The sequence below is a fragment of the Narcine bancroftii genome, chromosome 10 (assembly GCF_036971445.1).
Source record: "Narcine bancroftii isolate sNarBan1 chromosome 10, sNarBan1.hap1, whole genome shotgun sequence".
In the NCBI taxonomy this organism is placed as follows: Eukaryota; Metazoa; Chordata; class Chondrichthyes; order Torpediniformes; family Narcinidae; genus Narcine; species Narcine bancroftii.
The window spans coordinates 3,186,918-3,211,033 of record NC_091478.1 but is presented as its reverse complement, the minus strand read 5'-3'; the positions used below and the strand labels follow the sequence as shown (position 1 = coordinate 3,211,033).

Genomic DNA, 24,116 nt, shown 5'->3' with positions numbered 1-24,116 from the left:
CTCTAAAATGTATGTACACCATATTCATTGCCAAGTTGTAAACAATGTCTTTGGCTTCCAAATTTAAATGAAAGCACATTACACCTTCCATTAACCACAGAGGAACTATTTAGTTGAGTTTATCAGTGAAAAATGAATTTGAGAATGATGTCTAGGTAATATTGTAAAGCCTGTCGAATATAACCATGTGGCAGATGGGGTGGGACCATAGACTACCCTGGTATTGTTTCATTTTTAGTCGACGTGTTTTGAAAAGTGAATGTTTGCACCAAAGACCGAGAGCTGCAAGCAAATGTTTAAAACGTTTGAGCTCCATCAGTTGGGTGTATGGATGCTCAGGGTCAGAATCAGAATTTATTGTCATGAGGATGTCACGAAATTCGTTGTTTTGCGGCAGTATCACTGTGCAAACCATAATTTCAAAATGAATAAAATCGTGCAATAAAAAGACAAATTGAGGCAATATCTGTGGTTCATTGATCATTCAGGAATCTGAATGCCACTGAGTGCTCGTCTTCAGGCTCCTGTACCTTTTTTTCTGATGGTAGCAGTGTGAAGAAGGCATGGCCTAGGTGGTGGGGGTCCTTGAGGATAGAGGCTGCTTTCTCAAGACAACAGCTCTTGTAGATGTCTGTAATGGAGTGAAGACTGGTACCTGTTGAGTTGACAACCCACTGGAGTTTTTTTCCTGTCCTGAGTGTAACAGACAGAATACTCTCCATGGTACACCTGTAGAAGTTTTTGAGTCTTTGAGGAAATTCTATATGTCACCCAACTCCTCACAAAGTATAGCCACTGGCGAGCATCCTTCATGATTGTGTCAAATGAAGGGTCCAGGACAGATCCTCAGAGATGCTGACACACCCCTGTTCCCTCTAAGCTGTGCGCATGCACACGTTTTGCAACCAGCGCACAAAGGAAACTGATGGGCACACAAATTTAATTTAATGGAACAACAAACTGAACAAAATAGTTAAAAGTATAGAATAAAAACTTAACTAAATACATTACTTTGTAGTATGCAATCATACTTGGATTATATTCAAACATGCCGATGCACCTTTATTAACCAGGAGGGATAGGCTGTGCCAAAATTATCTTGAAACAAATTCACAAGTATTCATTGTGCACACTAACTACCTCAAATGAAAGGGAACATTGACTGACACCCAGGAATTTGAAGTTCTTGACCCTCTCTCCTGCTGACTCCTCAATGGGGACTTGATCACATTTTTCTAACTTCCTCCTGAAGTCAACAATCATCTCCTTAGTTTTGCTAATGTTCATTGCAAGTTTGTTGTGGTAACACCACTCAACTAACTGATCTCTCTCCCTCCTGTACGCTTCCTCATTGCCATCTGTGATTCTGTCAACAACTGTGATGTCAATGGCAAATTTGCAGATGGCTTTAGAATTGCGCCGAGCCACATGTTCATGGCTGTAGGGTGTGTGGAACAGTGGGCTAAGCACACATTCTGAGGTGTGCCTGTCTTGATCGTCAGTGAGGAGATGATGTTGATTCCAATTCGTGCTGACTCTGATCTTCTGATGAGGAAGCCAAGGATTCAGTTGCAGAGAGGGGTACAGAGGGTGAGGGTTCGAGGCTTATTTACCAGCTCTGAGGGAATAATGGTGTTGAAAGCTGAGCTGTAGTCTATGAAGAGCAGCCAGATGTATGGGTTGCTGTTGCCTAGGTGATCCAGAGCTGAGTGGAGAGCCAGTGATTATTGCATCTGCTGTGGAGCGATCGTGACAGTAGGTGAATAATTTGCAGTGGGTCCAGATCTTTATTTGGGTCTGTGTTAATTCTGGCCAGGACCAACCTCTCAAAGCATTTCATCACAGTAGAAGTTGGTGCTGCTGAGCCACAGTCATTGAGGCAGCTCACACGGCTCTTCTTGGGGACCAGGATGACTGATGCCCTTTTGAAGCAGGTGGGAACCTCTGACTGCAGCAATGGGAGATTAAAAACGTCTGTGAACACTTCAGCTAGTGGTTGGCACAGATTTTCAGTGCCCTGCCAGGTTCGCCATCAGGGCCTCACGCATTGCAAGGGTTCACCATCTTGAATAAGGCTTTGACTTCAGGCTCAGAGGCAGATATCACAGGGTCATCAACCTTTGAAGGGATTCTCATAAGCACTTTTGATTTCTCCTCAAATTGAGCATAGAAGGTGTTCAGCTCATCGGGTAACGAAGCATCACGGCCACTTATGATGTTTAATCTCCCTTTTAGGATGTAATGGCATGCAATCCCTGCCATAGCTGGTATGTCTCTAGCTTCCCCTGGAATTGCCTCTTTGTAACTGAGATAGCCTTCCATGGAGATCTGGATCACTGGTCTTAAACACCCTTGATCTTACCCTCAGCATGTTGCAAATGTTCTGATAGGGGAACTCCTGATCTGTGTATATGGCCAGGCACTCACCCACGCAGAAGTGGAATTCATCAAGCTGTCTAAGATATTCAACTATACAGATAAAGTGTATCAAGAAATTTACCTCTGAATAGGTTAGGATGTTGGGATGAAAGGGTATCAATTTAATTGTGAAACTTGTATTTGAAAAAGTTTTAATTTATTGGAATAACAAACAGCAAAAGATGAAAAGCAAACAGGTTATGAGAGTTCAGACTGAATTTTGATATATAATTGGGAAAAATGGGGAAATGGCCCAACAGTGGGATGTTGGATTTTTTGACTTTCTTCCTGATTCGTTTGAAGAAGCCCAGATTTTATTATCCAATCACTGATTGCCATTGAGTGTGTATTGACCCACTGCAGTTCTTCAGAGAAGGTACTTGCACAGTCACATTAGGCCAGGGTTTGGATCCAGTTCTTACGGATGATTAGCAGGTCAGGTTTCTGGGTGACTTGGAGAGGAATTGATGGAGGATAATATCTGTGCACCTGCTACCCTTGTTCACCCAGGTGGTACAGAGCTTGTGTCAATTGCTGAACTTACTGGACACCTTTTATAACCTTGAGACAAATTTTTTTCCTCTGTATATTATGTTAGAAATATGTTCTTATTAAAACATTGCAGTTAATTAAACCACCCCCCCCCCCCTTTGAAGATCTGTGTTCATTGAGATGGATGTTAAGAATAAAAGAGGCAAGCTTAAAATGTTGCAGATTGAAAATGCTCCGCAGGGATTTTGACTGATTAACAGTAAAGTGAAAGCTTATTTCAGGTACTTAAGTGCTATTAACAGGGACAATTTCAATCAAATCTGTTTTCATGCTTGTGATGTTAAAGGGCAATCCAGTCCCATGGGCTGTCACATAACAAGTCAACTGTTAGGAATTGTAGAATTATGACAAATGACCATTTAATTTCCCCAAATTAATGTTTTGCTGACTTTATTCCAAGCAATATATTTAAGGATTGCTTTGGCTATCTAATAATTGAAATATACAAGAATAGATAAGGCACATTTAAACGTGTTGCAGATAAGAGAGTTCTGTGCTTTTACCAAATTCTTTGATGATACAGTAGGATCAATTTGACAGTGCTTTACAATGTTTTATGTGATCACCCCTGAGTTACCCTCCAACACTGGCAGCAACATCATCTCCTGTGATAACCAATGCAGTGTTATCTTGGGCCTTTTACCTCAATACACAGGAAGCACTGCCATGTGTTCGTTGCTCCTTACCTCCTCTCCCTAGTTTGAACTTTCTTCACACTTATTTATGGCACTAATTATCTAGTGTTTGGTGTGAGATTTTTTTTGTTTACACAAGGAAGCCTGAAATTGTAAGAAGGAAAGAGACCAGGTCTTCTAAACCTTTTTTTATGGCTATGGCCCCCTTAGGGCAGCTTAAAGTTTCTGCCCCCCCCCCCCCTTTCATGTGAAGCAGGCAGGCCAGTTGGTTTCTTCCAGATTTCTCTCCTGCTGACGACATAAAAAAATTTTATGATTTCAATCCGTGACCCCCCCCCTTTTAAATTTACAGCTGCAGTTGAGAATGGCTAATCTAGATCATAATTTAGGATCACGTGTGAAATTCAGTGTTGAATGGATGGGATGGGTTATTCCCGATGTGTCCACGTTAATCTCCAACAACAAAAAAGGCTGGATGAAGTCAGCAGACCAAGCAGCAACTGTGGAGGCAAAAGGTATTGGTGTTTTGTGTTTATTTGAGAGGGAAGTGGATTGTCAGTATATAGATGTACAAGAGAGGGTGGCGCAGAGGCAGTGGGGAGGGTGATAGGTGGGACAGATGAGGGGAAGGGGAGGAATGGTGGGAAGATGACAAGGTTGGGGAGGAGCAAGGAAAGGGATAAGGAAAGGTGAACAAAAGGAGAAGAAATCCAGCTGGACAGGTGAGTGTGTTTAGAGACTGTCACCATGGTATGGGGGGGGGGGGGGGGGAGGTGGTAGTGAGGGGTACATATTCAATGTTCACACCATTGTGTTGTAAGCCACCTAAGTGGAATACTGGATATTGTTCTTCTGGTTTGCATTTGGCATCAAATGAAGGCCAAGGACAGACAGGTCAGTGTGGGAGTTGGAGGAGAGTAAAACTGATGTGTAACTGGAAACTTGAGATGGCAGTGGAGTAGAAAAAGACTGCAGATGCTGGAGAACTGCAACAGTTCACAAAAGCACTGGAGGAATTCAGGAGATCACAGTGTCAACGGAAAGTAAAAGACAGTTACTGTTTCAGACCTAAGCCCGTTATGACATCCCTGAAGAGTATGGCTCAGGAGCTCTTCATAGATGCTGCATGACCTGTTCAGTTTCTCCATCACTTTTGAACATTGCTTGAGATGGTATTGTTTGGTAGGTTAACTGGTCGTTGTAAATTACCTCTTATGTAGGAGGGTGGTGGAATTGATTTTAAAATGGTTATCTTGCTGGCATGTGGATTGTAGAGGGTCATATGACCTCTCCATCTAGAACCTAGTTGGAGGTCACATCACCTGCCAATCAAGCTTGGAGTTTGTCACCCATTGATGCACACCTGATCACTGGTCTCTTTATCATCTGGTTGTTATTTGAGCGAGCCAGACCCTCCAGCTTTCTGTACTGTAAAGTCTATGTGTGGAATAGCTCTTTCTCTTTCGCTCTTTGGTCCTGAGATGAACCCTGCTCCACTCCAGGTCATGAACTGTGGTCAACCCTGGAGGAGTCATTGGTAAAGTGTGCCCTACTTGGGGATGGGACTGTAGTACATTAGTGTTGTAAATAGCATTGGAGCTGTGGCCACATTAGACAAGGATCAGTGGGTGGTGTGTGTTGTTATAAGTCTATACACTGTTTCCAGTATCGTAGTCTTAAGTCAGAAATGATTGGGTTGTACTGTGCTTGTATAAGCAATTGCTAGTATGGGTCGTGTAAAGTCTGATGTAACTGATTATCTGTGTTGTGATTGAGAGTACGAGTGTGTGTTATCCCCTTGTGATCCTCTTTCATGTGTGTGTTTTAATAAAGAGGCTTCCTATTTTCAACCTGTGTTCAAACTTGTTGCTCTTTGAACCCACTTAACTTTTCCTTTCCCCATGCAGCACCTAGTTATATTGAAAATGAGTGAGGGATATGATTGCCCTGTGAGCCAGGATAGACCCAAGGAGCTGAATGACCTCTCCTATGAAGTCGACTTGTAGTGGTTGTGGGAATACAAAATAATGTATTCTTTCACAATTTCATCTCTCACAAAGAAAATCTAAGACTTTCCATTTGTCAGTGGTAATATTGGCCATGTTTAATTTGTTTTATAAATGGAAGCAATCAGGTTGTGCTTTAGAGTTCAATATATTTGCCGTTTAAACTCTATGGGCTCACTGCTAAGGCCAGTGTTTATGGTCACTTCCAGCTACCCTTTGGAAAGTGATGGATGATGTGCTGACAACACAGTGATGGTTTCTCTTCCAGATATGTCTCAAACCCATGGGTCCATGTTTGCTGGTAACACTGTGTCCTCTTTTAGTCATGTTTAATTTGTACTAAGATTCTTCTCTAGTGTACAGTTTCAGAATTCTGTTGTATGCATGAACTGGTTAATTCAATTAAATACTTCATTGTTCTGTTCCATCTTATTTCTCTTTTTCACCCCAAAGGGACCATGAAATGAATTGACTTTTCAGTCTGTCCTATTTTAGCCTTCAAATATATTGGAAATTGGGCTCAAATCTTTTTTTCTTTCTGACTTATTCCACATGCAGAGCAAAGCTTTAAAATTGGATTGTTCTGTCCAAACTGGAATTTACCTATTAAAGAAGAGCCATTCAGTGACTCTCTCCAAATCCAAATCTATCTATTAATGTGAATTAATATTCACATTAATATTATGATTAGGTCACAGCTAGGAAAAAATTGTTGCTTGGACATTAGCCAAATCAATTTGAATTAAATTATTAATGAATAACACAAAAGCAAGGGCAGATTCCTGGTGGAATTTGGAAACACTGAGAGATTAAGGTTTTCTCATATTTCAGAATCAAAATTTATTGTCATGAACAAGTCAGGTAATTTGGCGTTTTGTGGCAGTATCATACTGCAAATGTTCATATTATAACCATCTTACAACAATAATATTAAAAATAAAAATAATAATGCATGAAAAATAAAGCAGTGTCTTTGGTTCATTGATTATTCAGGAATCTGATGGCAGCGGGGAAGAAGCCGTGCCGCTGAGTGCTCGTCTTTAGGCTCCTGTACCTTTACCCTGATGATAGCAGGGTAAAGGGGGCATGGCCTAGGTGGTGGTGGGTCTTTGAAGATACAGGTGGCTTTTTTAAGAAATCGCCTCATGTAGACCTCCTTGATGGAGTGGTTAAGCACGCATCCTTGGGGTGTACCTGTGTTGATGATCAGTGAGGAGGAGACGTTGCTTCCAATTCATACTGACTGTTGTCTTCCAATGAGAAAGTCAAGGTCCAGTTGCAGAGGGCAAAACTGATGATCCTCAGGCTGTCTGTGAATCAGACCCTGCCGAGTCTGTGAAATTTGCAAGGCCTGTCTTCCAATAAAAATAGAACAATTCTTTTTTGGTTTAAAATGAAATGTTAATGAAGATAAGCCTATTGCCTTGAATATTCACATTAATGGCAGGAATCGTATTGTGGTAGCAATATTTTGGAATGGTAGCAGTCCTGTTGCAGTGTTGCCTTTTCTCTGAAGAACGCAGGCTCTTCAAACAATGCACCTCCCAATGAAACAAAGAGAATGATGTACAGATTTTATTTTACATTAAAACCCCTGATATCCAGTGCCTATGGGGGGGATTGGTAGATGATGGATAAATGTATTTTCAGGTTGCTTGAGACTTATTCTTACAATATCAATTTAATACATCAGCATTGAGACAAAAATACTTTATTGTACTTGCACTGAACAAACTTCACTTGCATGAATACATAAACCTAAAAGCATTTAACTTTATTTTCAGTCACATTATTTGAAAACATTTAACTGTCGCTGCATCTGCAGGTTCCTCCCCCTCCACGGAGCCACCTGAAAGACTAATATTAATATTATTATAGATAATTAAACCCCCTCCCCTTGCAAGTTTACAGATAAAGCCTCTGACTGGGGAAACTTAGTAATCCGGGATAAGGAGACACCGTAAGAGAGTCATCCTAATGGTGAGTGGCATCAACCAGCTCTTCATCCTGTGCGACGCCATTGCTGTTTCACATAACTTTATTCAAATAGCTGCTATGAACAAAGCCCGACTAAGGCTGAATATTTGTTCCCATCTTCACCAAAGATTTATGTGTTACTTTAGAGAACATTTACTTTTGAAATTTTAAACCTGCATATATATTTATTTTTATTTTTTTAATTTATTTTTCTCTTTTTGCCATTTGAGGTGCTGGTTGCTTGAATTCTGGATACTAAGGGTTTTACTGTACATAGGTGTTGCCCTGTAAACCTGATTAAAAACTTTTGTTGATGAAAAGTTAGTAATTTTGATTTAAATAGATTTAAATAGTCCTTTTCTTTCCGTCTTCTACTGTCATCTGCCACTAATATTAATAGAGATGCATTATCAGGGGATATGGGGAAAAGGCTGGCAATTGGAACTAGGTGTGAGCATAGTTCATCTTAGGATAGAGTCATGGAATAGACTCGATGGGCCAAGTGGTCAACTTCAGTTCATTTATCTTGTGAATATTAGGCAATGGGGTCTCCAACCTAAACTGTCTTTACTTGGTTCAAGCCAAATGATTCAGTTGGCTTCATACTGAAATAAATGACAGACTTGATATTCTGCTACCTTGACATAAAAGACTACTTTGTTCAATTTTTTTTAGTTGGTATTTCATATGTATTTTAAAAAAAAGAATTTTAGTTTGTTCTAATTCCTATTCATTTGGGCAAAGAGATTGCTGAAGAATAGTTTGCCAGAGAAATGTTTGACAAAAGGATTGGGTTTGTGCTAGCATCATGAAAAGATAGTGACCTATTCACGATGAATTAACATTGCTGCAGTCATTGAGAGCTGTCATATTTTTAACATAATTAAGCTGTCCTTTTTTAGATAAAGGTTTCAGTTAATAAGATTGGGGAATATTGAGCCATGTAATTTTCTGGAAATTAATGCTTTTTGCATTGATATGGTTTTAACATTCTCTGGTGTAGTGGTAAGGACTTTTTTTTGATAGGAAGCTGGGAGCTAGATGCAGCAGACCAAGTGTGTAACCTTCACAAATAGATGTTGCCTGACCTTGTGGCTGAAGCATTACTTTGTATTTTATTTATTGCTGTCAGTTCATGTAGTGATAGTTTTGTCAGAGAACTCAAGGTCTCACTTTTACATGAAAGATGCATCACATGTTCCCTTTAGCAAGTAACAACCCTCTCCCATATGCTTTAATGCTCGTCTTCTATGCAACCTCTATTAACAACATCATTTGAAGTATCTCAGGTCAGAAGTGCCATACCTCAAAACGTCATGAAATGTGTTAATGGCAATGTTTTGTCTAAGCCTGCTGTATTGCAGTCTATCCAAACTTGCAGATTAAATATCAGCATGTTTCTTTTGCCTCTATTCCTGCAAAAACCTTCTATACCGAGCTTTTAAGTTCTGCCAAATCCACATGCAACACGAGTGGGAACTTAGACAAATCCTGATCTTGAAGTACTCAGCAGCAGAATTTCAAGGGAAAGGGGATAAATGATGCAAGTTCCATTAGTGTCAGGTGCCTGGAATGAGCTGCTAAGGTAAGTGCTAGAAGAACATAGGAGAGCAATGTTTAAGAGGTATTTGGGCAGACACCTGGGAGTTGAGGGATACACAGCATGTGCAGGCAGGTGGAACTAGCTTAGTTTGTCACAATGGTTGGTGCAGACGTTGAGAGGGGTGGGGGGGGGGGGGGGGTGGGGGAAGAAGGTTTTCTTCCTGTATTGTACTTTTCCATGTTTCTCTGTATGCTCCTAGTAGGGGTGAAAGGAGAAAAAGCAAAGAACAGCCTCTGTTAGTTGGTGGAGGGACGCTTGAGGGAGAAACTCAACTGAACTCATGTTCAAAGTGCAGTGAGTGGGTAAGTGAGTGGACTGCTTCAATGTCGCTGCAGAGATCTTAAACACAGTGGGGGGGAGGTGGGGGGGGGGGAGAAATGAGGAGATTTAGCTACAGTAAAGCAGCTTAGCTTCAGAAGTTGAGAGAAAATCCCCAAATCTTTTCACTGCATTTTTTTAACAAAGAAAATAAAAACTCCTGCAGTTCCAAAGCATGATTATGACGCCCCAAAACATTTCACATCATAATTATGTTTGAAGTATAGTTAACTATCATAATGTTTCTAAAAAAAATTTAGCAGCCAATTTGACACGGAGCCATATTCTAGAGAATTTTTGTTAATGGCCACAGACTAAAAAATGTACAGCAGAGCACATGAAAGAATTAATATAAAATGCAATTGTATGCCTGAGATTTTTAAAAAATATTTTTGATTTTCCACTATTAAATCAGGATAATGCATAATTGACTGTTACAGAGCATATCAATATCTTCCAGCAATCTACATGCATATGATGTTTCTCCCTCCCTCATTAATCCCCCTCACAGAGAGAGAAAGAAAAAGAGAGAAGGAATAAAGAAAGAGAAGCTGGGTGTGGTGTCGGTGTTTCCCGCGCGTACCCATAGCGTACCAAGGAGCTTCCCCCTTGTGTAGCTACTTTTCTTGATCCATCTATTGGTGATTCTCTGTCTTTTTGTCGGGGGGGTGGCACAGTTGTGCTCCTGTGTACTTCAGGTATGGCTGCCATATTTTAACAAAGGTCTGGTGTTGATTATACATCTGAAAATTTGACCCGATTCTCTTTATGAAAGATGGTTAAAGTGGAGCAGTGTTACCTTGTCAATGCCTGTGGAGTTTGAGGCATTGCACTGGTGGGTATATCGGTTTTTTTTGTGTCCATTCCAACCCCCTCCTCACGGCTGATGCCATCTGAACCATGTATAAACTGATTAGTGAACCTTGGTGTCTACCTACGTCTGATTTACTTTTGAAGTCAATTTTTTTTTCAAAGTTGATGTCACATGTCTTTCATGAAAACTTTTGACAAAATTCACTTGTAAAAATGAAATGTATTTTAGAATGATCCTGAAGGGGCATTAGCATTGAATTACTTGGAAGTGTAGGACTTTGTTATTGCCAGTTATTTGATAATGTTTTTGCCGAGATCTCTGATTTGTGTATCTGATAGAGTTAGTTGGGAAGGAAATGATGACCAGAACACCAGGAAAATAGTGAGGTGGAGCTTTAAAAGGTAAAGGTTCCATTATCCTCATGTGATACTACATTTACAATGTAACATACATGAAATTCTTTGTCTATCATAAGGCAGTCTATCATAAGGCAGTCAAAGAGTCATCACTTTGTCCAGTGCCCCTCACAGCAACCTACAGCACCTGGTGTTTGGAGGTGGCTTCCCCTCCAAGTACTGGCCAATACTATGATGGAACAGCAATCTAGGCAGATGCTGTCTTTTGGAATACACGGAGATGCCGTGATTGAAGTAAAAACACAATGCTGGAGAAATCAGTAGGTTAAACATAGTACTTTATACAAGAATTCAAAATGTTTGGGACCAGGCGTTTTTCGGATTTTGGGGTTTTTTTTTTGAACAATGAAACCAAGCAGCACACTAGAATCCCTGTATCAGCGGTTAAACAGCAATAATAAACAGCGGCAAGCTTTCTGGGTGCTGACGTGGCGCCACAAGTGGAAAATTCACATGAAATAATGTTTAGTACTTACCAAAAAACTTGATCTCTGCTTACAAAGGAAAACCACCTCCCCACTGCCAGTCCCCGACACCTCCCCACTGCCAGTCCCCGACACCGCCCCACTGCCAGTCCCCGACACCTCCCCACTGCCAGTCCCCGACTCCTCCCCACTGCCGCTGGTCCCCGACACCTCCCCACTGCCGCTGGTCCCCGACACCTCCCCACTGCCGCTGGTCCCCGACACCTCCCCACTGCCGCTGGTCCCCGACACCTCCCCACTGCCGCTGGTCCCCGACACCTCCCCACTGCCGCTGGTCCCCGACACCTCCCCACTGCCGCTGGTCCCCGACACCTCCCCACTGCCGCTGGTCCCCGACACCTCCCCACTGCCGCTGGTCCCCGACACCTCCCCACTGCCGCTGGTCCCCGACACCTCCCCACTGCCGCTGGTCCCCGACACCTCCCCACTGCCGCTGGTCCCCGACACCTCCCCACTGCCGCTGGTCCCCGACACCTCCCCACTGCCGCTGGTCCCCGACACCTCCCCACTGCCGCTGGTCCCCGACACCTCCCCACTGCCGCTGGTCCCCGACACCTCCCCACTGCCGCTGGTCCCCGACACCTCCCCACTGCCGCTGGTCCCCGACACCTCCCCACTGCCGCTGGTCCCCGACACCTCCCCACTGCCGCTGGTCCCCGACACCTCCCCACTGCCGCTGGTCCCCGACACCTCCCCACTGCCGCTGGTCCCCGACACCTCCCCACTGCCGCTGGTCCCCGACACCTCCCCACTGCCGCTGGTCCCCGACACCTCCCCACTGCCGCTGGTCCCCGACACCTCCCCACTGCCGCTGGTCCCCGACACCTCCCCACTGCCGCTGGTCCCCGACACCTCCCCACTGCCGCTGGTCCCCGACACCTCCCCACTGCCGCTGGTCCCCGACACCTCCCCACTGCCGCTGGTCCCCGACACCTCCCCACTGCCGCTGGTCCCCGACACCTCCCCACTGCCGCTGGTCCCCGACACCTCCCCACTGCCGCTGGTCCCCGACACCTCCCCACTGCCGCTGGTCCCCGACACCTCCCCACTGCCGCTGGTCCCCGACACCTCCCCACTGCCGCTGGTCCCCGACACCTCCCCACTGCCGCTGGTCCCCGACACCTCCCCACTGCCGCTGGTCCCCGACACCTCCCCACTGCCGCTGGTCCCCGACACCTCCCCACTGCCGCTGGTCCCCGACACCTCCCCACTGCCGCTGGTCCCCGACACCTCCCCACTGCCGCTGGTCCCCGACACCTCCCCACTGCCGCTGGTCCCCGACTACAGTCCCTGCTTCTGTCTGGGAGCCTGAGGCGACTTCTTCAATGCGGACAGCACCGCTCCTGATGTTAAGAATTGGATCTTCGTCACTGATTGGTCTACAGCTGATCCTGGAGACCTGGACCCAGCTCTGTTTGGCATCTTCCCAGCACAGCAAAGATTTTTTTTTACTGTTGTAATCAAACTGGTGTTAACAGAGCATCAGAGTCCAACACGGACAAGTCGGGTGTTGAATTTTTTTCCCCACTTGTGACTTCATGTTGGTGCTTAAAAAAAAAATTGATTTTTGGATCTTTGGATAAAGGGTACTCGACCTGTATAGTACGAATAAAGATACATAAGAGATAGAGAACTTCCTTGGGACTGAATTTGAGTGCTAAACTAGTTAATATGTTGAATAATTAGGGTGAAAGTTCAACATATTAAAACTGTTTCCTTTGAAGTGAAAAACATACACACCATGACAGCCTGTGTTTTAAAATTCAGCAAGCTGCAGGGAATGTATAATTTGTGTTGGGTTAAGAGTGGGGACTACAGGAATGTATTCCTGTAAGACCAGGAAAAAAAAGAATTGAAACAGTACTTCATATGGGTAAGCATTTCACACCCCATATGAACAATTACATAGTGGCCCATATATTGAGGTCAGCAAAGAATGGTGGTTCTTGCTGCTGGTCTCAAAAGCTTGTGCAACATTAAGTGGGTTCTGAGCTTGTATTTCCCCTTTTCCAAAGTGACTTGCACACAGATAATTGCCATTAGGGATTTGTGCCTTTCAACCATATCATCAAGCAAGCGGAGAAGCCAATCAGATGTAAAAATTTGACAAGCTTATAAATGTGAAGCTGGATTTAACTCAGTTTGCAAGAGATTTTACAAAAGATGAAATAAAGATTGAGGTACACACGGGATTAAAATAGAACAGTAGATTTCATAAGCAAAATAAATATTTGAAGTCTTTATAAAACTATGGAATTTCTAAATATTTGCAGAGAATGTAGGACAGGTATATTAAATTAATTAATTCCATGGCAGAGAGGTTATGCCACATTCCAGTTAAAAACCAGAACAGAGAGGGTAGGAATAGGTAGTCTCGGATTACTTAAGAAATAAAGGAAAGCATTAATCTAGAAACTACTGCATTAAGGTTGCCAAGTTGGAAATTGAAGATTGAAAAAGACTTTTAAATGCAAGCAATAAAGAAAGATAAATTATGAAAGTAAATCAGCACAGAATAGATAAAGTAGAAAAGAGTAAATATAGATCCCTTAGAAAACAAGAAGGTGGAATTAATAATGGATAATGAGGAAATGTCTGAGTCCCTAAAGCAACTATTTTGTGTTAGTTTCATAGTGGAAGACCAGTTGAGTTACAAGTACAAGTACAAGGTGCTGCACAAAAGATAGGGATGTCGGGGGGTGGGGGGGGTGGGGTAACATCGTGACATGGATAGAGGATTGGTTAACTAATAGATGGTTGAGAGAGATTAAATGAATGGGTCAGGCAGATGGAGTACAATGTTGGGAAATGTGAGGTCGTCCACTTTGTGGTGGGGGGAGGGGGGCGGAAGGTTATTTAAGTGAAAGATTGCAACATGCTGTTGCGTAGAAAGATCTAGAAATGGTTGTGCATGAGTTGTAAACATTTAGTTTGCAGGTGCAGCAGATATTCAAGAATGCAAATGGGATGTTGTCCTTTTTTGCTGGAGGGACTGAATTAAGCGCAGGGAGGTTCTGCTGCAGCTGTACAGGGTACTGATGAGGCCGAACCGGGGGAACTCTGCAGTTCTGGTCTCCTTGCTTGAGATAGGATATTGATGCACTAGCTTTGGAGGTAGTGCAGAGGAGGATCACGAGGTTGATTCTGGAAAGTAATGGGTTTTATGAGGAGAGATTATATTGATTGGAGCTTAGATGGACGAGGAGTGGGGGTCTTATAGAGTCATATAAAATGATGAAAGGAAGGGGTAAGCTAGAAGCTGAGAGGTTGTTTCCACCGGTACGTGATCCTGGCACTAGGGGGACATAGCCTTAAGATTTAAGGAGTAGATTTAAGACAGAGATAAGGAAAATCTGCTCCTCCTCGAGAGTAGTGAATTTGTGGAATTCCCTGCCCAAGGAAACAGTAAAAATGGACTCATTAATGTATTTAAGACACAGGTAGATAGATTTTTGAAGAATAGGGGAATGAAGAGTTGAAGGGACAGGCAGGTAAGTGGACCTGAGTCCAAAGCTGGATGGCCTCCTCCTGCTTTTATTTGTTGCTATTTAATTTAAATTTAGACATGTAGCACTCTAACAAGCCCTTTTGGTCCATGAACCCATGCACCCAATTAACCTCAACCTCCATATGTTTTGAAGAATGGGAGGAAACCCGAGCCCCCAGAGGAGACTCATGAAGACATGGGGATAATGTGGAAACTCCTTACAGACAGCGCAGGATTTGGCCCCAGGTCACTGACACCCTGACAGTAATGCGTTCACCGCTATGCTATCCATATCATCCCTTATAATTATGACTTGGGATGACGATGAAAATCACACTTCATTCAACAGGTCTTAATATTTTAAGAAAACAATACAAAGCTATAATGCTTATGGTAGTGGCCTCATAATCTTGAGACACCACAGTATGGAATTATAAAGGTCCAAAGACATGAGTTCAAGCTGAACGAGTGCAAATTCAAATTGAAGTAATTAAATAATTTTTTTTTTTAATTTTTTATTTTTCACACCATAAACCACACTGACCAAGATACATACATTTTCCTTTTCAAATATATACAGTGTCATTTTCTCCCCCCTCCCTCCTCCCATCCCACCCTCCCTACCTCCCCCCCATTCATTTAAAATTTTCCATTATATCCATCTTCTGAGCTAACAGCTCATGTGCCTCTTTAACTTTTTTATTAGATTCTTCTAATTTCTCTTTTAAGTCCTCTACTTCCATTTCTACGATTAATATCTCATTAAATTCTTGTAATTGCCATTCTTTCACTGATTCCATATATTCTTTAAAAAAAGACACATCCATTGTCTTGCCTTTCTCTTCTTCTTCCACTTCTTTCTGTTCTTCTTCTTCTTCTTCCTCTGGGTTGGCCATCTGTTGTTTCCTTGTTTTCTTTTTACCCTCTTCTTTCTTGTTCTCGTTATTGTCTGTGTTCTGCACCTGCTGCTGTGCTGCAGGTGTCACTCTCATCTGTGGAGATTGACTCCGCAGCTGTTCCCCCCTCCCGTCAGTGTGTTTTTTTTCATGCGCATCGCGCATGTGCGAGGAGTCACGCATGCGTGGTTGCGCACTTTTACTCGGCTCTGCGAGCCATTTTTGTAGTCCCGAGCCCGGGACCTCCACTGACCTGAGGGAGCGGGCCTCTCTCTCCGCGGCGGGCCTCCTCAGACAGGTAAGGCCTTCACCTTCTTCCAACGTTCTTTCATCTTCTCTTCTTCCCGTTGTTTTCGACTTTTCTCTCTTCGCTGCCATTTTCTTCTCACCTTTATTTTTACTTTGTTTTAATTTTTACTCTTGTACCTTTGTGTTTTGTGCGTTTTTTTTTCAACTTTTCCGGAGAGGGCTGGAATTCCCTGACCGGCCACTACTCCATCACGTGACTCTAATCTTAAAGAATGACTGAACTGATAGCTTCAATGGCACAGCCTGTGAAGGAATGGAACTTCACTGACTGAAACTTAATTCTGTGTGGGTTGGGTTCCTGACATTTGCCATAGACGTGTGGAGAAATTATGTTGATGTTTCTGCATCCATTCTGACCCTCAGGCTAATCGTTCAGACCAATGGCAATGGCAGTATTTAATGTTGCTGAGAAGAAATTCTGTTTTAAATTACATAGTGCAGCACTGTTATAGCAGCAGCAAATTGGGTTCGAATCCAGCGCTGTTTGTAAGGAGTTTGTACGTTCTCCCCTTTTCTGCATGGGTTTTCTCCGGGTGCTCCACTTTTCCCCCACCCTCCAAAACATAAGGGGTTGCAGGTTAATTGGGTGACACGGGCTCATGGCTGGAAGGGCCTGTGCTGAATGTCTAAATTTAAAAAGCAAATTTAAAAATATTAATTGGAGGAGGAGAAGAAGATGCATGCTCAATTATTTAAAAAAAAAATTAATGAGGAGCCTATCCATCCAGCACACAGTATCTTTGATCAACTACCATCAACAAGGTGGTGCAGGAGTATCAAAATCAGGACTGCCAAGCTGGGGAATAGGTTCCTCCTATAGGCTGAGATCGATCAACAGTATCACGTCACTGAGTAAATCATGCCAAAATATTTACATTTATTTAAAATTGTGTATGTGTGTGTACACGCACGTGTGTGTGGTCATTGGTCCCCACCTTGAGTTGTGGAGGTCTCCCTCTGGGTGGCTGAAATTTTAGCAAAGGGTCACTTTGTAGCCCAACATTTATAGGAAAGGACCACAGGGTTTGGTGATGACAAATCTTATGCTGATAAAATTTACTAAAATTCTGGCAAGAAAATGTTCAAACACCAACAAATCTTTGTTGTACCCCTTGTAGTTTCATGTGCAAAGTATGATATTTAAGTTGGATTTCAATTAGGAAAGTAAAGTATTGGTCAAGCTGAACAGTACTTCATTAAAAGTAATTCCTGGCACTCTTCCTGGTGTGTGCAACTGGGCACCCATCATCTTTTTTTTCCACTTGGCCTAATGTGGTTAGTCATGCTATAAATAGACAATTCATGCTGACAGTGGCCAAATTATTTAAAAAAAAAGGTAAATGGCTTGTAATCCCAAAGTGCGCCTTACTGCTAGTTTGTTTTGAAATGCACCAAAGAATTTCAAAATGTAATTTACTTACATCAACCAGTCAGAGGAAAATTGGGAAAGATTGTTGGACACAGAAGTGCACTTGGCATTTCAAAATGATGAGAAACAAGCTGGTGCTGAAGGTTTTCCAATGGTTCTAAATTGCACTCACTTTGGTGTCAATCCTGCCCCACCCGAGAACTGAAAGGGGTTTTATTCTGTGCAAACCACAGTCACTTTGTTTACATTTGTTATCTGTTTAGTTCTTTTATTTGTTTACCTGTTTATGCTATGTACAAATTAGTGTGAATTCTGTTGTGGCCCCCAGGAAAAAGGAATCTCAGGGATGTATGTGATTTCACATATGTACTCTGTCAATAAACCTGAAATCTGAATCTGGTGCCAAACTGCTCCAAAGCACCTTGATATTGAAATGACCATTCTCATGGGAATGCTTTGAATGTGTGTACTCATTACTTCCCTCCTGAATCCTAGAAGTCTGCACAGGGTATTATTACAGGTACACGAGAAGGCTCATTTCTGTGGATAATGTTCTAAATTAAGAATTCACTCCCTTGTCTGGAGAGAACCATCACAGATGAATGATTGTGCCACAACAGACCCTAACTAGTGCATTGCCTGTGCCACTTCCATGGGAACAGACTTCTTCTCCTGACCTGACCCCAGAACAGTATCCCTGACCAAGATTCAACTTGCCATTCACTCCCCCCATTCCATGTACAGACCAGAATCCCCTACTAAATGTTGCATTCCTTGACGGTGGATCTCACATGACAGCACAACCCCCAGTACAGTTGCCCACTTCCACGATCTGATTATAAATGGATTCCATTCACTGACAATATATCCTCATTTGAGTAAGAATCATCTCCACCCCAACCACAGACAACCTGTACCCAGCCCAAGAAAACACACCTTGAATCTTAACTCCAGCATTGGCCCAGCATCGGAACTCTGACGATAAACCCAACCTATGGCGGCCAATTCACTTCCTTGACAAAACCCCCATCCTGACCATCAATTCACCCCCATTAACCACTGACAGCCATGTCTGTTCAGTGATTCATCCCATCAACAATAGACTGATGATTCAACCGACTGCTGACAGGCTGTCAACACCAACCAATAATTTACCCCACTGACTACAGACCCTTTTCTTGACTGACAGTTCACCCCTCTGGTTAGGCACTGTTTCCTGTACCTTTCTGGACAATGTTATATTTGAGTGGTGAGACCAAGGATTATAATTATACAAGAAAGTAACACTGCTCTCAGTATGTAGTGTTTGTATAAATTGCCTGCCAACACTGTTGGGTGTGATGATTCATGCCTGCACCATAAATATTTGAAACCTGGGCATAAATTTACATTGGGATTCTTTATATAGCTTTTTCCACTTTTTCTCCCTTTATTTCCATGGGACAGATCACCTTATTTTGCTGTTTGAGTGGCTGACAATTAACCCTCACAATTTAGGATTCCTGAGCTGAAATGTAAGGGGAGAATAATTTTAGAATTGATTTTGTTGTCACCTTGATGCTTGCAGTGAGGATGGACATTAAATACTAGACACGCCCACAACCTCTAACTGACGAAAAATAAATCTTTGGTTTTTGGAATCAGCAAATAATTTCATTACTCTTCTCATTCAGAAACCTTAATATTAGTGGAAGCAAACTGTGTTTTGAATCCTGGTTATAGATTTATTGAAGAGGGGGAAATGGATTGTTTCAGCTGTCAATTTGTTGCACGTAAACTGTGGAATACAGGAGTACGTGTAATCAAAGGTGACTGACCTGTCAGAGTGTGACTGTAGCCATGACCGATAAATTAAATAGAGAGCTGCATTTACTCTGATGGAGGCAAGATCTCCATTTTAGCAATGTTTTATTACAAGCACCCTGGATAATAGAGACTGACGTCTCTTCTGGACATTGGCGACCTGTTGCTGAGTTGCATTGTCTGAGTTGCTTTCTGCAGATAAGCTCTCCTGAATTACCCTGATACCCAAAGCATACCCATGTTGATAAAGTAAGCCCACCTATGGTCATGCGTGATGGGGAGGAGGGAGAGTCTCCGTTTCTCCCCCCCCCCCCATTTACATGATCTACAGGGATCATGGTTTGGAGGGCACACAAAATTATTGCCAATCCCTTCCACATCACCAACACCATCTTTCAGCTGCTCCCATCAGGGAAGAGATGCAGGAGGATCAGAGCCAGTGCCACCAGGCTGAGGAACACCTTCTTCCCACGGGCAATGAGAACGCTGAACCACCAAAGGAACAGCTTACACTAACATCTGAGACTTTCATATTTACAAAAGAATATTTATTTATTTGTGTATATATGAATACTTCTCTTGCATATGTACTGTGTGTCTGTATGTGTTTTATGTCTGGTTGTGTGTCTGCGTGTTTTGCACTGAGGACTGAAGAACGCTGTTTCGTCGGGTTATGCTTGTGCATTGAGATGAAAATAAACTTGACTTGACTCGTGATTATATGTAACACTGCTGATATTAAGTGTAAACAAATGCACTTGCTGAATTTGTCATGAAGTCTATTCCATTGGGGGCCAGAATTTGGAGAATTTCTGTTTGCACTGAACGAAACATTTGCCACAACCCTTTGGAAAAGACATGGTGATAATCACAACTGCAGCCTCCCCCTTCTCTCCTGCTCATAAAAATATATAGGTCATGAATTTCCTGGCACTTTCTGCTATGCAAGAGGAAATGTCCCCAGAGCCCCAGTTGTGCAAATTATTCCCCACAGTTTATGGTGTCAGAATTCTCTGAAAATCTGGGAAACATAGGGCCTATATAATTCTCCAAAGGCTATCAGAGAAAGCTTGTGACCTCCATTGAGATCCCAAATCGGCAGAAATACATTTTACTTTTGCACTAAGAAGGGGGTCAACTGAGCAATCCGTCTGAAGAAGGTGATACAATTACTGCACAGTGGGACACTGATCCCGGCTAAATACAAGATTGGCACATATGTTATGAATATTTGGTTCTTAGCCAACAGCTCAATAGCAAGTTGTATTCTCAAGGAGGACTGTAGAAAGTAAATGCTTTTTACTACTTTGGATTTGTTTGCCTGCTTTGTTTTTAAGGTCTGGATTTCATTACAGAAATGCAGGCGACATAGCTGGAGTTGAAAACAGTGTCAGCTGTCCGGTCCTGATATTGTGTTTATTTTTAGTTTGCTTTGCCAGTTTGGAAGATGTCAATGCACACTTTTAACATATTTTCCATGACACGGCACAAAGACAAGCAAACATTTAATGGAAGAGTTATTTTGAAATGTTTCTTTGTGGCATGGGGTTGGAGAAATGGAACGGGATAAAACCAGCATGGCTGAACAGCTCAATTACATGCAATTGTCACTCTGTGGAAGACGAAGTCAATGCAATTGAGGTAAATGGTATGTATGTACATTAACCAAGATTGTAGAAGAATGTGATTCTGCTCCGATCGTTAGAGCAATTGGTGTTTCATGCACAGCTTGATGTAGACAGATTTCACTTTAGAATCTCTTTACCAAGTTCATTTTCTTCTGCTCTCATAGAAATTAAGATGGTCAGTTTTAGATCACAGCATGAACTTTTTTCTTTGAAACTGCAAATCCCAAGTTAATCATGAATAATGCAAAGTAAAAAACACATCTCTTCAATCATATTTTTGTTCATATTTGTCTGTTGAATACTCATTAAAACCCCAGCAATATTTGTTTCTGGGGAGCATTTATATGGTTGAACACTTGGGTGATCTCAAGGCTATTGTAAGCACAGCCAGCACTTTTATTTTACAAACAGACCTGAAAATTGGAGAAACAACCCCTCATACAAACACATAGACGCCTACTTACAATGGGGTTCTATGTCAGGACTTGCAGATTCAGTTTAAATTTATTGTAAGTTGAAATTGGTCAAAATGCATGAGATTTTGCTGAATAAATGCAAGATTTTGCCGAAAAATATGAGATTTCACCAAAAAACACGAACAAATCCATTGTAACATTGAAATATTGTATATTGGGACATTATAAGTAGGGGTTTATCTGTATATACAGGACTGTCTGGGCACCCTTTAACGAGAAGGTATTAATACTGACTTCTCTGATTTCTGCTAGCTTCTCCCCCCCACCCCACCCCACACCTCCCTTTCATCTCTCCCTTTCCCTACATCAGTGCCACATTCAGGTGGCCAGAATACCCCAACGTAAAGCCACCTAAAATACCCGAATGTGGCTGTTGGGAGGCCACCTGAAAGCGAGAACCCTGATCAGAGGAGTATTTACCCAACCCTCCTCGGGTAAGTGTATTCTCAGCTTCCGAGTCCTCCCCCAGGCACCTGAAAGCAGGTGGGACTACAGCCACAGTCAACAGGTGCCGGCGTTTGCTCCGCAGCACCTCTCCCCGCTGCAGAGCTTTTCAGGTGCCAAAACAGCACCTTTAATTCGCACAGACCCACAGCCGGCTCCGGAGCTGCATTCTCCTGGCTATTCCACCTGAAAGCAGCTTGTCTCCCTCTTTCCTTATCCCTCTGTCTCCTCTGATCAATTCTCAAGGTTTCTCTCCTGGCTTCTCCTATCCCTGGCCTTTTAGATGTTGGCCTGTGCTTCTCCCACTGCCCTTTCTTGCCTCTCCCCGCCTCCCCCCTACGATACCTTATTCAAGCAACTGCTGGCTTTCTGCTCATACCTTTACAAAAGGCTCAGGCCCGAATCTTTGGTTATATTATCCTTCACAGTCAGATCTAACCATCTAAAGGTGTTGAGGATCTGCTTTGGAGGAGCCAAGATGAGCTACAAAAATTAATCAGAGTGGATGGCAAAGATCCACCAGAAATTGGGTCTATGGGCACACAGCTTCTTCTCAATAACAGGGAACAACTTAGTTATCAGATGCGAGGTGCTTTTGGTACTGCTGTTCGTGGGGCAGGTGTGGCTCATCCCCCTCGCCTCCTCCCTGGTGGTCACCAGATCAATCTTCCAGTACATATGAAGATCCAAGAAAGGGCCTGGAGAATTGCCATGTGTAAGCCACCAGATCTCTTCTAAAGCTGATTCTGGGAGTTTGGCAATTTGCAAGTGCTCCCCAAAAGGGTTCTGTGAGCTTAAAAAATTTGGGGAGTCCTTGATCTGGTGGAATGCCTCATTGCCAATGCTCAGGAATAAACATCAGGACTTGGCCTGACTGGTGTTGAGAGGAGCTCTCCCGGTAAAATTCTTCAGGATCCAACAGGACCATCCCCTAACGCTTGTGGTCCCCGAGATGAGAGTGGAGACAGTCACCCATCCCTTCTCAGCATGCAGATTTGCTAAGAGTGTTTGGAGAAGGATCAAGGTTCATCCTCAGCAGCAGCGTGACAGAGGACTCTGATTTATGGGCTGTTCCTGGAGATGCAGGCAGAAACAAACATCTAGAAATGGTGGAAGATTATCAACTTGGTGAAGGATGCCCTTTAGACTGCCTGAAACCTGTTGGAGATGTCAGTGAGGAATTGTAGCGACAGCCACATTCCAGGCTGCCAGAGTATATGCTGAGGCTTGGCACAGCCAAGGCAAAGGGCACTTTGGGGAAGGACTGCAGTCTAGAGTCTTTCTGTAATTTGACATTAAAGAGCTGAGACCAAGGGAAAACCCCTCAAACAACAGTGGGGACAAGGAGCCATAGTGGTGGCGATGGTGCAGAGAGAGTATGTGACAATGTAGAATGATGAGAATAGACGAAGATGACCCTAAGGATATGAAGACATCTTTTTTTGTAAATAGTTTATTGTGAATAAAGTCTATTTTTGGAAAATAATGCTGGTTGTATATCTTTGTGTCCTATGGACGCTGAGGGACCTGTTGAGTTTCTACAGTACTTTTGTGTATTGACTAAAACCACAGTGTCTGAGACCTTTTAGTTTCACGTTTCTTTGATGCTTTATTTTCTCCTCGAACTCCTTCTCACAGTTGCTCGAGAAAAATAAATCTTGAGAAAGTCATTCCTGTGGTCACTCAGATAGTGCAGACAAGTTGATGCCAAGCATAACTACAGTACAAGCTACTGTGTGACCTGGAACTCGGACTCTTGAAACGTAGGAAAGCTGAAGTTCTATTCATGTGGATATTTGTTAATTACATTCCAGTGGTTTGATGTCCATCCATTGGAGATGAGCATCTCTATAATTGGAGATTGAGGCGTTTGATGAATCAAGAAGTTTTAGTGCATCATAGATAGTGAAATGTCTGGATCTTCAAGTCTGCATTTTTCTTAGGTTATTTGATTTAAAGGCTAATTCCAGGAATGTTAAATGTTCTTTTAATCTGATGGTGGAGAAACTCTAGGAAATACTGGATGCGACCCAGCAGTAACATTAGAATCAATCTGAGTATGAATTGTGCAGGTCTGTGAGCCAGACAATACCATACTTTATCAATGTAAATGGACATTGTTAATTGCCATTTTACTTTATATAGATGCACCCAGTTAAAATCTGAGTTTTCAGGGTATATGGCTCCAGGAATATGTGTTAATTTCTTTCCAGTGTATGAACAATTCATTTTAAAGAGGTTCATTTGGACCATTGAGAGTGTGGAATGGCATGTTGTAAAGACAAAATTGTCATAAGTAGTATGCCTCAAATGCTACTTGGGAATCAATGTGACATCTGAAGGAACCAGAAGGAGGTATGAAGGTGATGGCACCTGTAAGTAGGTAATGATGATTTGACCCTAGCTTTCCTACTTCTAACCCATTGATTCAACTAAGCTCTTGTCAAATATTTCCATGGCTTAGCAAATGTTGAGCAGCA

The 24,116-nt window shown here is 42.7% G+C and overlaps 1 protein-coding gene across 6 annotated transcripts in view; it reads left to right on the top strand.

The window, feature by feature from the left end:
- The window catches only part of LOC138744080 (inositol polyphosphate-5-phosphatase A), a 445,284-nt gene that overhangs the window by 58,245 nt on the left and 362,923 nt on the right, over nt 1–24,116 (top strand). For 2 of the 6 annotated variants that reach the window (XM_069899594.1, XM_069899595.1), the window contains exon 1: nt 20,604–20,729. The exons of 3 other annotated variants lie outside the window; for them this stretch is intronic. In XM_069899594.1, the coding sequence (XP_069755695.1) occupies nt 20,616–20,729 (114 nt within the window). In that variant the 5' untranslated portion in view covers nt 20,604–20,615. Of the gene's footprint in view, nt 1–9,396; nt 9,494–20,603; nt 20,730–24,116 lie in introns of those variants that run through there. One more of the 6 variants, XM_069899596.1, reaches the window with a different exon arrangement.